Here is a 13,253-nt window from a genome sequence, read left to right as displayed (position 1 = left end):
AGGTTGGCTTTCTCAACCTAGGTGCTGTCTGTTAATGTATTACTTCTGAAAATAAATGTGGCTTTAGCACTGGCACCCGCCCCACTATCCCTCCCTGCTTACCACAACTGCCCTAAATGGCAGCAGATAACTGGGCAACAGTCCCTAGCGTGAACAGGTGCAAAACACAAAACACAGACAAGACAGACAAAATACTATAAAGTCAGCAAGCAAAGTCAGTAACAGCTGGCCAGTACAGTACAAAATCGTCAGACAAAGGGGTAGTCAGAAGCCGAAAACCAAAATCGGGAAAACCAGGGAATGCAATCAGGCACAAATCACTAGCTTAGTAACTCTCAAGGACTGAGGCTCCATCGCTGGCAAGAAAGGACACACAGAGGAGACTGGAGTCCCAGCCCCAGGACGTGATTGGAGCTGAGACTCCAACTAACACAATACAACTGGAGGAGACAGCCGCCAGTCAGCACAAACTACATGTCAAACCAGGCAAAATGAGAAAAAAATGCATACACCATAATTATGCTGAAATATCATAGCAGCTTTAGAGACACTCTACCTTGTCGATAGTCATCGTGTTAGGACAAAGATGCAGAGGAACTTCACGAGGAACAGTTCACAGCAGCAAATCCAAAAATTAAAAAATGTTTCAGCAAAAAAGTCCTTAAAAACACTTACTGTATTGTAGAAAAAAACTTCCATAAAAACAGCATGTGAACAGGTACGTAAAATCTAGACACGTTTCGGCTGTTACCAACCTTTATCACATCTAAATAAGTAATGTACATGCAACTCATATATTTACAAATCATCAATTAATACACAACAGCAATTAGACTAGGATTAAAAACAATTAAAATCAGAAACAACAAGGGAGAACCAGACAATATAAGGAAACCCCCAGGTCTACAACCCAATTAAATGTATACAACAACCTTCCCTAATAAATAGACACACATATACACAAAGTATGACCAATAAATATAATATAAGATGCTGTGTCTGAAAGTGCTAATCAAAAAAAAATAAAAAAAAATAAAAATAGCGGAAGCAAATTGGGGTGACCCATGGTGCCCTACGCGTTACGTCCATCAGGAACGTCAGAGGTTGACCAGAACTTGACCGGATACCATGTGATAAGAGGGTGGAACATTAATACATTTTCGGATTTAAATGCCAAATACCTGAGCCAATCGGCTCCAGACGGTGAAATCCCGGCCGCGACAACAACTAATAAAGTAGCCATCACGCCCCTAGCAACCTGGCTGGCCAGTAGCTAGGGACGCCATCAGCGAACTCCTCACAAGTGGTCGTACGCTCCGATGTACGTTTACGTCTTGCAACAGGCCGGTCATGTGCTCCGTCTTTGCTGGGAGTCGAATGTGAAGGACGGCCCCTGACAAAGCCCCTACAGTGTATCGCCGTCTATATGGTAGTTAGCTGCCATACTGTATGTCCCACTGTTGTTAGGCTTCTATACTGTATACTTCCCTCCACTCTGTATTTGTTAGTTGTTCTCCCATATAGTAAACATCCCCTCTCTGCAAGTAGTCCAAATACTTTATACGTCCTTTGTCCTTTGTAGTTGGCCCACGTACCCTCTGACACCTCCCCCCCCCCCCTAAGTTTAATGTCCCCCATTGTCAGGGATCTGATCAGCTGACTTTAACTGGGGTTTATTTTTGTAGTAGGGCCTTTATTTCAGGTTTTCTCCAAAAAGCCTTCAAAACGAAGCTAGGTCTTATTTTCGGGGTAGTTATTATTTTTGAAGAAATAAAATTTGACTGATATGTCAAATCGACTGAAACAAATCGGGGAACCTAATTTGGAAATTAAGAAATTATTTTAAAAAAGGTATTAAAAACAGTCATAAAAAAATCCATTTGTTGTTTTTGTAATTTATTCATGAAGATGTCTCTTTATTCTGGGCTAAGAAGAAAAGTGAGCATTTCACAAGGTTTAATACTAAATACATGTGTCTATTTTATTTTTGCAGAGTTTTCTTAAGAGCGATTGACAAGTTTGCCAGAACCATGAACCAGAAATTTCTTGAAAACATGAATTTTGAAGTGCAGGTAAAGTAATAATAAATACATTTGTTTTGATCACATAACTAATAAACTACAGACATTTATGATTTCAACCCAATGGGGGGGGGGTACTTTTGAAGAAATTATCATCCTTGCACTAGTCACAGTCACAGTCACCAGTTTGGCAAAAATCCCGCAAAAATTGTGAAAAACTTTGAAACTCTTTGCCACTTGGCCAGATGGAAGGGCAGGGGGCGTGGCACTCATTTACCATGATTTACTATCATGAGAGCTTGCATAGATTTCTGACACTGACACACAACTTAGGATAACTCATCAGTCAACATACACCCTGTTGATCAGCTTCTTGGCACCTACACAGTAAGGCCATGTTCACATGGTGTAAGAGACCCCTGCCGGGTCACGGAACAGCCAGTGTCAAAGAAGACCATCCTGGCCGTCACTGCACTACCAGCTGGATGATCTTCACTGCCGCTGAATTCCGATGCGGGGGCATCCATGCGCGCCCGCATCCGAATTCCCCGCTGCTCACAATGTGCCACTGCTCACATTGTGTGCACTGACAGGTATTCTGCAGCTGCTATTTAATTAATTTTTGCGGGGCCGGTAGGGATCCCAGCTGGAGTGTATACTATGTTCCATAGAAGACAGCTCTACGTAAGCTATGTAGTAATCATAGCCGTTGTTACAATGGACGTGATTACTACAGAACATACAAGGACATACAAATCTGAACAGACACAATAAAAAACTTCTCTAAATAAAAAAAAGTATATTGGAAAAAAAAAAGGTTCCGTCATACATAGTCGTTACATAGTGAACAGAGACAGCTGCCCCATTCTCTGTGTAGTGTGGACACCGGGCAGCTGAGGGTCAGCGGAGGGTGCTGGGAGTCTCAATGATCAGTATGTTTTACCCAGAAAACCTCTTTAAAAACATATATATATATATATATATATATATATATATATATATATCATATGAGAACAGATGAGATTAATTAAGTCTTACTGTAAGATTTTCTTTAATGCCCTTACCGTATTATTTCACCTTGCCAATTATTTGCACGGAGAGTGGCGGGAGTGGAGGCGTTCGAGTCCTCCCATACAGACACTATGGGACACTGAGGCAGGGAAAATTCCGCTGCTAAGAGCTCCGCCGCAGAATTCCACAGAATTTGCTCAGTGTGAACTGGCCCTAAGACAGCGTGATAAATATCCCCCAAAGATTTTTTTTCTTCTCTACATTACAGTCAATAACTAAAACCACTACAGTGCTAGTAAGTACTTGAACATTAACCTAATAAATGCAGTTAATGGAATATCATATCTTCCTATTTACTCACTGCTTTTGTTTGAAGTAAAAAAAAATAAATTAATAATGTTTGGCATAAAAAGCAGAAAAGCGCCCAGAGGAAAACAAGCCATAGGGTGTATTAATCCATACATTCTCATCTGATGAAGTTATTCAATTTCAAATTCTCACAAAATTTGTTTGACACTAGTAACTGTTTGATGCTGGCAGATTTCATTGGATGTTAGATTGCCTGTCAGATTTGCCTTTGAGTTGTCAATGGGTCCAGAACTGCCAGTGACACACAAAATTGAAAACTAATTGAAATGCAGACAAACTTGGCATTCTGCGGGCTTTTTGCTAATTCACTATGCCAAGAAATAAAACGATTGGAACTGTAAGCTGACAAACAATTGCAGGGCCATTATTCTTCTTGATTATTTGCGCAAACTAATAGGCAGCGCTGTCCTTTAAACCATAAAGTTCAGTAGACACATTAAAATTAGCCACACTTGAATTGCTAGTCACGCAGTCACGTAGAATAAAATGAATACAATGAATGTGTACGTACTTTTTGGCCATGGATCATGATGCTGATAGTTATCACTATTTAAGCCAGGGTCTCAATGAGAGAGATCATGGAGGAGCGGCAAAGGCACGGCTCAGAATTGTCTGCGGAAGCTTTATGCTGCTACCTTTTAGTTAATTAGTTGTTCACTGCCAGGAATTGTCTCACGTGGGCCTCGGGATGTACAAAGCTATGAAACTATGAGATGTAATTGTATGTCACAATATAGATCAGGGAGTTAGATGGGCATTTATAGGCACATCACTTCATAATTATTAGTGATCTTAAAGGGGTGCTCCGGAGGGAATAAATGTTTTCAAGAAAAGTGGCGCAAAAAAGTCCTACAGATTTCTAAATGACTTATAGTTAAAGGGAGAGAATCATGAGAATGTAGGGCTCCAAGCTATAATAATGATGTTCTGAAGAATTCTGCAGTGTTCCCTTCCATATAAACTGCTCCTTTGTTGTTGTCTCGGTCTCCTTGACAATGTAGTTTTATTCCTTCCTGCTCTGTATGCAAATCACTACTGATTAGTCATGTGGGCAACGTTTCTCCCTCAATCTGTCACAGTTCCCGGGCTGTAGTCACTCCCCTCTGTGCTGTAAGTCGGCCTCTTTGGGCATGATTCCCAGGCCAGGAGGCTGCTACAGTATTCAGGGTTACAACACAGAGAGGAATGATTACAGATCGGGAGCCATGACTAAAGCCCACTTTAGAATGTCATTATTATAGCATGGAACCCTAAATCCTCATGGTGGGTTCCTTTTGAAGAAAACTCAAGTCTTTCAGTACTTATCAACTGCTGTATGCCTTACTGCAGGGGAGTAGCTAGGATTCATGGAGTCCCACAACAAAAAACTGCACAGTTTTTTTGCTATGGCACGCCATGAACAACCCCCTCCCCCCCACCCACACACACACATACTCAGCTGGCCCCGCGTGGTCCCCGGCATTCCTTTTTTCTCCCAGCTCTGAAGTTCATGAGTGACGTCTTGTGGCTAGAGGTGCAATGCTGTGGGCCCCCTTAGTGCACGGGCCTCGTAGCAGTGGTGTGGTCTGCCTTTTATGGTAGCTATGCCACCTGCCCTGCAGGAAGTGGTCTATTCTTTCCAAACTGACATAGTGGTCTGTGCTCTGTCCATGACTGTCTAGATCAGAGTTTTTTTTTTTTAAAGATATTTTATTAAAGGTTTTTTTGTTTAACTGTACAAGCATTAATTCGGTACATTAAGAATGGTGTACATCTAATCAAGAAAAACTACATGGAGATTGTAACATAAGAAGACAAGTGATGACATAGTAAGAGGAATAGAACATGTCACATCACACAATATTTTCGTACAGAGAAAACAGTCTTGTACGGGGGGGGGGGGGGGGGGGGGGGGGATAGATCAGAGGTTTTCTATGGGGATTTGCTTCTGCTCTGAGTAGTTCCTGACATGAACAGATGTGGCAGCAGAGATCACTATGTCAGACTGCAGTACCAGCTGGGATGATCTTCTCTGACACCGGCTGTTCCGTGACCTGGCTGCGCCATGGAACGGCCGGTGTCTTACTACGTGGGAACATGGCCTTAAGGTTTGTATGCTTATAAACTGAAAAAGTCTTATATGTATCCCCCATTTGCAATTTGTTCAGGCCCTCTGCCAAATAACAGAACATTGTCAGAGTACATGACACTGTACTTCTAATAATATAATGGTGCTCTGCGGAGGGATTCTTTGATCAGCTCTATATACCACATTACTGGAGTAACACATAATAAAAATGACAAGGCAGTATGCTACTGACAAATGAAACAGCTGTTTAGGCCATACATGTAATAGGAGCCCTGCCATTAAGAACTTACAATGCTTAGTTTTATTCATATGAAATAAGAAAACCACTGAAGCAAACAATAGTCATTAAATTTACAGATCAAGCAGGGGCGTAGCTAATGACTCCTGGGCCCTGGTGCGAAAGGTCAACTTGGGCCCCCCCCCTTCCTCGACCAAGTGATGCTATTGGTGTATATATATATATATATATATATATATATATATATATATATATATATATATATACACCGAGACAGATATTACCAATAACACCAGCATATAAGGAAGATAGGAAGATAAATATTATCACCATACATATTACCGTCATATTGTTACTGACCAAATCCTGTATACTAAGACCAATAAAACACAGTACCAGATAACAAGTAACAAATAATTCCACCACATACAGACTAACACCACCGCTGCTACTGACTAACACCGCCACATACTGACTAACACCAACGCTGCTACTAACACCACCACATACTGACTAACACCACCTCTGCTACTGACTATTACCACCACCTACTAACACCACCGCTGCTACTGAATAACATCCACTGTACACTTATCACCGCATCCAGTCATATAGAGGTGGACGCAGCTCCACACAGGCTCTATACACCATATACATTACAGTGCAGTTATATCCGGTGACTTACAGGGGACGTCTTCTCTGATCAGAGTTCTTCCCTTTTCATCTTCTTCTCCATCCGTCCTGGGCTATCATGAACTTCTCCGAACCACGAATCCACAGAATCTGCCAGACAGACATATTAGGCTCCTCACACTGACACCATCCTCATCTCTCTACAAACTGCACATTTTTATTGGCCCCTTTATGCCCTCATTTAGTGGTTAGGCTGACTCTATGTGACCCCCTTATAGTTTATGCCCTATATGTAGCCTCCTTATAAATGGTCCTCCTCTGTGTATCCCCCTTTATAGTATATGCCTCCTACTATGTAGCCTCCTTATAGATGCCCCCTCTGTGTATACCCCCTTATAGATGGCCCCCTCTCCCCCTATGTTGCCCCCCTTATAGATTGCCCCCTCTCCCCCTTATAGATGCCCCCCTTATAGATGGCCCCTTCCCCCCCTTATATATGCCTCCCTTATAGATGGCCCCTTCCCCCCTTATATATATTGCCCCCCTATAGATAGCCCCCTCTCCTATAGATGGCCCCTTCCCCCCCCTTATAGATGCCCCCCTCTGCTATAGATGGCCCTTCCCCCCTTATAGATGGCCCCCTCTCGCCCCTCCTTATAGATGGTCCCCTTCTTCCCCCCTTATAGATGGTCCCCCTCTCCCCCCCTTATAGATGATCCCCCTCTTCCCCCCCTTATAGATGGTCCGCTCTCCCCCCCCCTTATAGATGGTCCCCTCCCCCCTTTAGATGGCCCCCTCCCCCCCCCTTATAGATGGTCCCCTCTCTTGCCCCCCTTTATAGATGGCCACCTCCCCCCCCCCTTTATAAATGTCCCCCTCTCCCCCTCCCTCCTATAGATAGCCCCCTATTTCCTTTATGAAAACAAATAAAAAAAACACACACAACTCACCTAACAATGCGCTCCCCCGGCGATCTTCTTCTTCAGCCTCTGTCTGCCCCCGGATCATGCGCTGCTGCCGGGGGTGTCGCGTCCTATCCCCGGCAGCGTGCGCATCATAGAGTTCCCTGTGCTGAGACCTCCAGCACAGGGAGCGTCTCTAATGTGCGCTCCCTGTGCCGGAGGTAACAGGCACACAGGGAACTCTATGATGCACACGCTGCCGGGGATAGGACGCGACACCCCCGGCAGCAGCGCATGATCCGGGGCAGACGGAGGCGGCCTCTTGTGACCACAAGCAACACAATGTTGCTTGCGGTCACAAGAGGGATTGAGGGGCCCTGCGGGCCCCGCGGGCCCCCCCTTGTGGCGGGCCGGGTCGCAACGGCGGCCGCTGCGACCCTGGTAGTTACGCCACTGAGATCAAGTACTAACATAGTAGTATGAGCTGTAAAATACAGATCACAATTTTCTATTTTAGGCAGTAAAACAATTTCCTGTGCCATGTTTTGCGCTTTTTGCATTGCTTATTTACTAGTGTTATTTCAATACTTTTTGTTGAACATGATGATGTTCGGTTTATGTTTGTGAAATGTAGTTGAATATTCTACGATTTCTCTTACAGAAAGACATTACTGGGCCTGGGGATGTACTAGCTTGCAAATCTGCCTTGCACATCATCTTTTTTTTTTTTTTTTTTGCAGCTGTTGTTAGAAATGTAGCCAATGCCTATAATGATGAGACATTTTCTGTAATAGGCAAAATGTTATATGATCAATTAAACTTGCTTATGCAAATAACGTGTTGGGAGAGCTGAGCACTACCTGGCAGGTACAATAAGATACCTGTGCCTGCTCTAAATGATGCATGATAATATACATGGTATTCAAAGAATGCAAATGCATCCTACTTATAGAACAATAGTTTTTGTGTGTGTATATACAGTATATATATATATATATATATATATATATATATATACAGTATATATTAATAATAATTATGTTCACACATGGCAGAGTTACTGCATTTTCCTTGCCCAATCATGTTGACTGCTAGTTTCCTCTGATCCAGGCAGGACCAGCTTAGCTTTGCCTGTATTTTTTTTTTTTACTAAAGACTTGTCACACCCTTAGAGCCCATTCACACAATTTGGCGCAAGATTCCGACGTGTTGTTACTGACGCGCACCTCCGCTCAAAGAATTGAGGGACTGTAAAGGGACTGTACCCCAGTTGGGGTTTTCTTGCCTGGGGCAGTACGTCCAAGTAGGCAAGGACAGTGGGCTAGGATCCGTTAGCGCTCACTGTTCCATTACAGATGTGACAAGACGTTTATGTAACTTCTAGTCACAGTGATATTAGGCAAAAAATTAAAAACCTGGATAAAAAGCCATGAAAAACACTGTGTAGGCAATCCTCAAACTACTTTATTTACAGTGCAATGAGCTATTTGTGCAATGTGCTATACTCTTGAAATAGAGAATCACTCTGTACAAACATTAGCTGCCACTGCACATCTAAGGTGTCTTAATAAATATCAGAGAAATTATGCATACTGTATTACCAGTTACCACACATTCCTCTAATACCCAGCCCACTGAATGTGAGCAGCGATGCATACAGTATGCATAACCATTCACCTGACATTCCTCTAATACATAACCCACTAAATGTGAGCAGCGATGCATACCGTATGCATCACCACTCACCTCACCTTCACTAGGCCATGAGAGCTGCAGGCCCGCTGCGCTGCCGGCTGGTAGCTCTCTCCCTTGGGCCAGCTAATGTAAGTTGAGAAGCAGTGCATACTGTATGCTTCACCATTCCCCTTACATTAACTGGGCTGGTTGGAAGAGCCAATGTCCCCCAAAACATCTTAGAAGAGTTCACCAACATTCTGGGGTAATGCAATGTAGTGCCACTGTAATGTTGTTGGCATGCATTACATCTGTCTCTTAATCCAGACTGAATTAAACTTACAAGGCCAAGAAACAGGAAATCAACGGACAAGGTTCAACCCCAACCGGGAGTGCAATTGAGCAGCCATCACTCGTCTCCTATTGCAGAGATGTGTGGCTGACAGCAGATCATTTTTTCACAGGTTTAAAGTGAGCGATCATGGACTGATCACTGGCTTTATTACTCGCAGCTATATATGCCTCATTTGGCAGATAATCGCTCTGTGTAATAGGTCAAATACACAAATAATGATCCCTGCTGCAGAGAAGAAAGCAGTGACAGCTGGAAATCCCAGACATTGGGAGCCTATTTATCACATACACACATGTACATGTTCTCTCTACCTTTTTCCTGCGTTGCAGCTTTGTTTTTGGCGAGACATTCCAGTCGTGACATTAATAATCTCATTGTTTAAGAACCACTGCTTGTCATAACTTCAGGTATTTCTTTGACATTTATGCTGCAAAACAAATGAAAATATGAAAGGTCAACGCTATTAAGCAATAATCTAATGCTCCTTATACTCCTTATTGATTTATTTGCTTTACTTGAACAGATATTTGGTAGACATCATGCTTATTGTTTGACAGCGTATGAAAAATATAAATTCACTTTTGCTACATTTCGGAGGCCTTCCACATTAATGAGACGGTGAGACGCTTGTTTCTTGACTTCCATTCTGTTTATGTTTTCCAATTTCCAGCTCTGGAACAATTATTTTCATCTGGCAGTGGCTTTTATTACTCAGGATTCTCTACAGCTGGAGAATTTCTCTCATGACAAGCGCAATGAGATTTTGGACAAGTAAGTGATGAGTTTTTCAATTAAAAATACCAGGTCTTTTGCAATGACATTTGGGTTTATTGAATAGGATTCTCTGTGCTGTACTAGAAGCCATGGGAACCAAGGAAATTCTGAGCAAAGTCTAACAGTGAGGAGCTGCAGAACTTCAGGGTTCATGTGCGCACTGCCAGGATGGATCATTATTGAATATCTCTCTGACCACTAAACATAAAGAAAGTAGGAAGTAAAATTATTTTTTAGCCCTTAGAAACCAAAGAATATTGTTATAGCTGAAAACAACTTATGTGTGTTGGGGGCGAAAGTTCCCACAATTATAAGTTCAAAATATCCATTTTTTTTCAGGATAGGGGATAACTGTCTGATCACTGGTGGTTCTACTGATGGGACCCCCTTTGATCTTGAGAATAGGGACCCAAGTCTCCTATAAGAATGGAACAGCGGTGTGTACGCATGACTGCAGCTCCATTTATTCTTTATCTCCAGCATGGGCTATGGGGAGCTGCAGAGGGGCTGCCTGAATGATCCTTAGATTGTCCGGGTGGCCCATAGGAGATAGTGGCGGTCTGCTGCTGCCGCCGCTCCTGTTGCGCAGTACAGTGCAGATCATCACTATCAGCATTGTTTTCTTTCAACTTGTTGAAAGACAATGATCAGCTGACATCATGCATGTTGGATGATCGTTGCCTTTTAACATTACCTATTACACCAAGGGATAATCGGCCAAATACGGCCGATAATTGCTTGTTGTAATAGGGCCTTGATAAAGGCCTGTTGAAAGGGCTGTAAGATAAAAAGAGAACTAATGTGACAGACTGAAGGGCATCTGTAGTGATGTCCTGGTGATGGCATAAAGTGACTGCACATAGTGCCAGCTGTCCTGAGTACACCATACGTAACCTAGACAAAGAGATTTAGAGAGCTATATAGGTGCTGTGCGGCAGTGCCCGAGTGCAGCCACCACGCGACAAACCAGTTAGGGCCACAGTGATTGAGGTCCTTGACCTCAGTTTAAAAGACTGCACTGAAAAACCATTTCCACCTGGTTAATAAAGCTTTTGATCTGACACGTGACTTATTCAGAAATATCTCTTACATGCTGAAGCTGTTATCCAAGGTTACTGCTTCACGTGTGTTTTAAATCACAGCTTGTCCTACTTGTTGTGAATTTATTTCACATATTTATTGTGGTTTTCAGCTATTGCAATGCAGATGGAATATCCAGGGCAAAATCTGCATGTATTACCTTCCATACCATAATGGAATAAGATTAATAAGAGTATTTGAGGAATGCCCTTTCCAAGACAGTCAGTAATGACTTGTATACTTTTTTTCTCTAGGTATGAAGACATGAGATGCCTCATAGGTTTTGCAATACGTGATATGTGGTACAAGCTTGGTATGTATGACACTGACAAACAATGCAGTGATTTAATATATGCAGTACTGTAAAATCTATGAAATCGTAGAGCTAGTCCTGGCATGCTTATTTGTATGCATATTATATATATTTTATATATATAATTTTATATATATAAAAATTAATATAATAATAATATTTATTTGTATAGCACCAACAGGTTCCGCTGCATTTTTTTTTAAACACGCAGTACAGAACTTACATTTACATATTACAAAATTAAATAATTAGAATAAATAAAAATACAAAGTGAATAAGAGACCTACTCACTGGCGCTTACAGACTACAACAAGATACATATTGTAAGGTTTTGTTTTTTTTTGCTTGTCATACCCAGAATCAATACAGTAGAATTATAGGTTGCACTTAATACACCATTCCCTGTCTTTTAGAACTATATCAGCTATGTAGCTATCAATGCCTATCTGACATTTCTATTACTAAGAAAGCACATCATAAAAACGTTGATAGGGGTCTATCTATCACCCAGGTCTCTATAGTATTTCACAGCACAATTGCCTTCACATTGAGGCTGGGTTCACACTACGTATATTTCAGTCAGTATTGTGGTCCTCATATTGCAACCAAAACCAGGAGTGGATTGAAAACACAGAAAGGATCTGTTCACTCAATGTTGAAATTGAGTGGATGGCTGCCATTTAATGGCAAATATTTGTTGTTATTTTAAAACTAACTATAACGGCTGTTATATTGAAATAATGGCAGGTATTTACTGTTATATGACAGCCATACACTCAATTTCAACATTATGTGGACAGATCCTTTCTGTGTTTTTAATCCACTCCTGGTTTTGGTTGCAATATGAGGACCACAATACTGACTAAAATATACGTAGTGTGAACCCAGCGTGTAGTGTAGATATTGATGCCTGCCAGGGCATTAAGCATTTCTGCCATTTCAAAAAACTTTTGACATGTCACATAGTCATGTAAAGAATATTAATTAGTTGGAGTCTCAGCTAAGACCCTCATTGATTTCTAGATATAGTCAGCTGAAACACACACCTTAGCATTCACTCCCTGGGTTACCTTGATCTGAGTTTTTGCTGGTGATGGGCAACATAAGTCTTTCTGCAAGGAGATAGACTGAAGACAAAACTGGATAGTTAAGCTCTCCACCCAAATATACCTAGATATTGGTGGGGGTCTCAGCACTTAGACCTTAACCATTCAAAACATTTGATGTGTCTGCATGACATTTTGTGAAATGACAGTTAGGGTCATTTTGCAGTAACCCAAGGGAGGCAGGTGGTGTTTAGCTGGGGGCAAGATGTCAGTGTAACCGCTTAGGCACTTGTCACTGTTGCCAGGAGTAGTGGGTGCCCACTCCTGGACACATATCCGTTAATAGGTTAGGTGTAGTGCAGGTGTTGTGTGAGGGACCACAGAGGGACCAAATGTAGATAGGGTTGTCCCGGTTCCCATCTTACCGGAGCCTCACCGTGCTACGGCTTTAGTTGAATATGGCTAACATAAAGATGCTTGAAAGGAATAGATAAAGTCTCTGAATATATAGCTACCGAATGTCAACCAGTGAGGTCAATTCTCGTTTGAAGAGACTTTACAAGGCTCATTTGTGTGGCTCTGTTGCATGTATGATCACTGATTAGGATGTGCATCCAATTCATATCGCTGGCCCCCTCAAGGGGTCTTAAAGGGGTAGTGCGGTGCTAAACAATTATTCACTAAATAACACACATTACAAAGTTATACAACTTTGTAATGTATGTTATGTTAGTGAATGGCCCCCTAGTGCTCTATACTCACCTAATTC

The 13,253-nt window shown here is 42.0% G+C and overlaps 1 protein-coding gene across 1 annotated transcript in view; it reads left to right on the top strand.

The window, feature by feature from the left end:
• The window catches only part of DOCK2 (dedicator of cytokinesis 2), a 478,101-nt gene that overhangs the window by 368,128 nt on the left and 96,720 nt on the right, over positions 1–13,253 (top strand). Inside the window, exons 30-32 of the mRNA XM_069970478.1 lie at positions 1,994–2,072; positions 9,942–10,042; positions 11,380–11,438. Coding sequence (XP_069826579.1) covers positions 1,994–2,072; positions 9,942–10,042; positions 11,380–11,438 — 239 coding nt within the window. The remainder of the gene's footprint in view (positions 1–1,993; positions 2,073–9,941; positions 10,043–11,379; positions 11,439–13,253) is intronic.

The sequence above is a fragment of the Dendropsophus ebraccatus genome, chromosome 1, assembly GCF_027789765.1.
Source record: "Dendropsophus ebraccatus isolate aDenEbr1 chromosome 1, aDenEbr1.pat, whole genome shotgun sequence".
In the NCBI taxonomy this organism is placed as follows: domain Eukaryota; kingdom Metazoa; phylum Chordata; class Amphibia; order Anura; family Hylidae; genus Dendropsophus; species Dendropsophus ebraccatus.
This window is presented reverse-complemented; position numbering and strand designations above follow the sequence as displayed.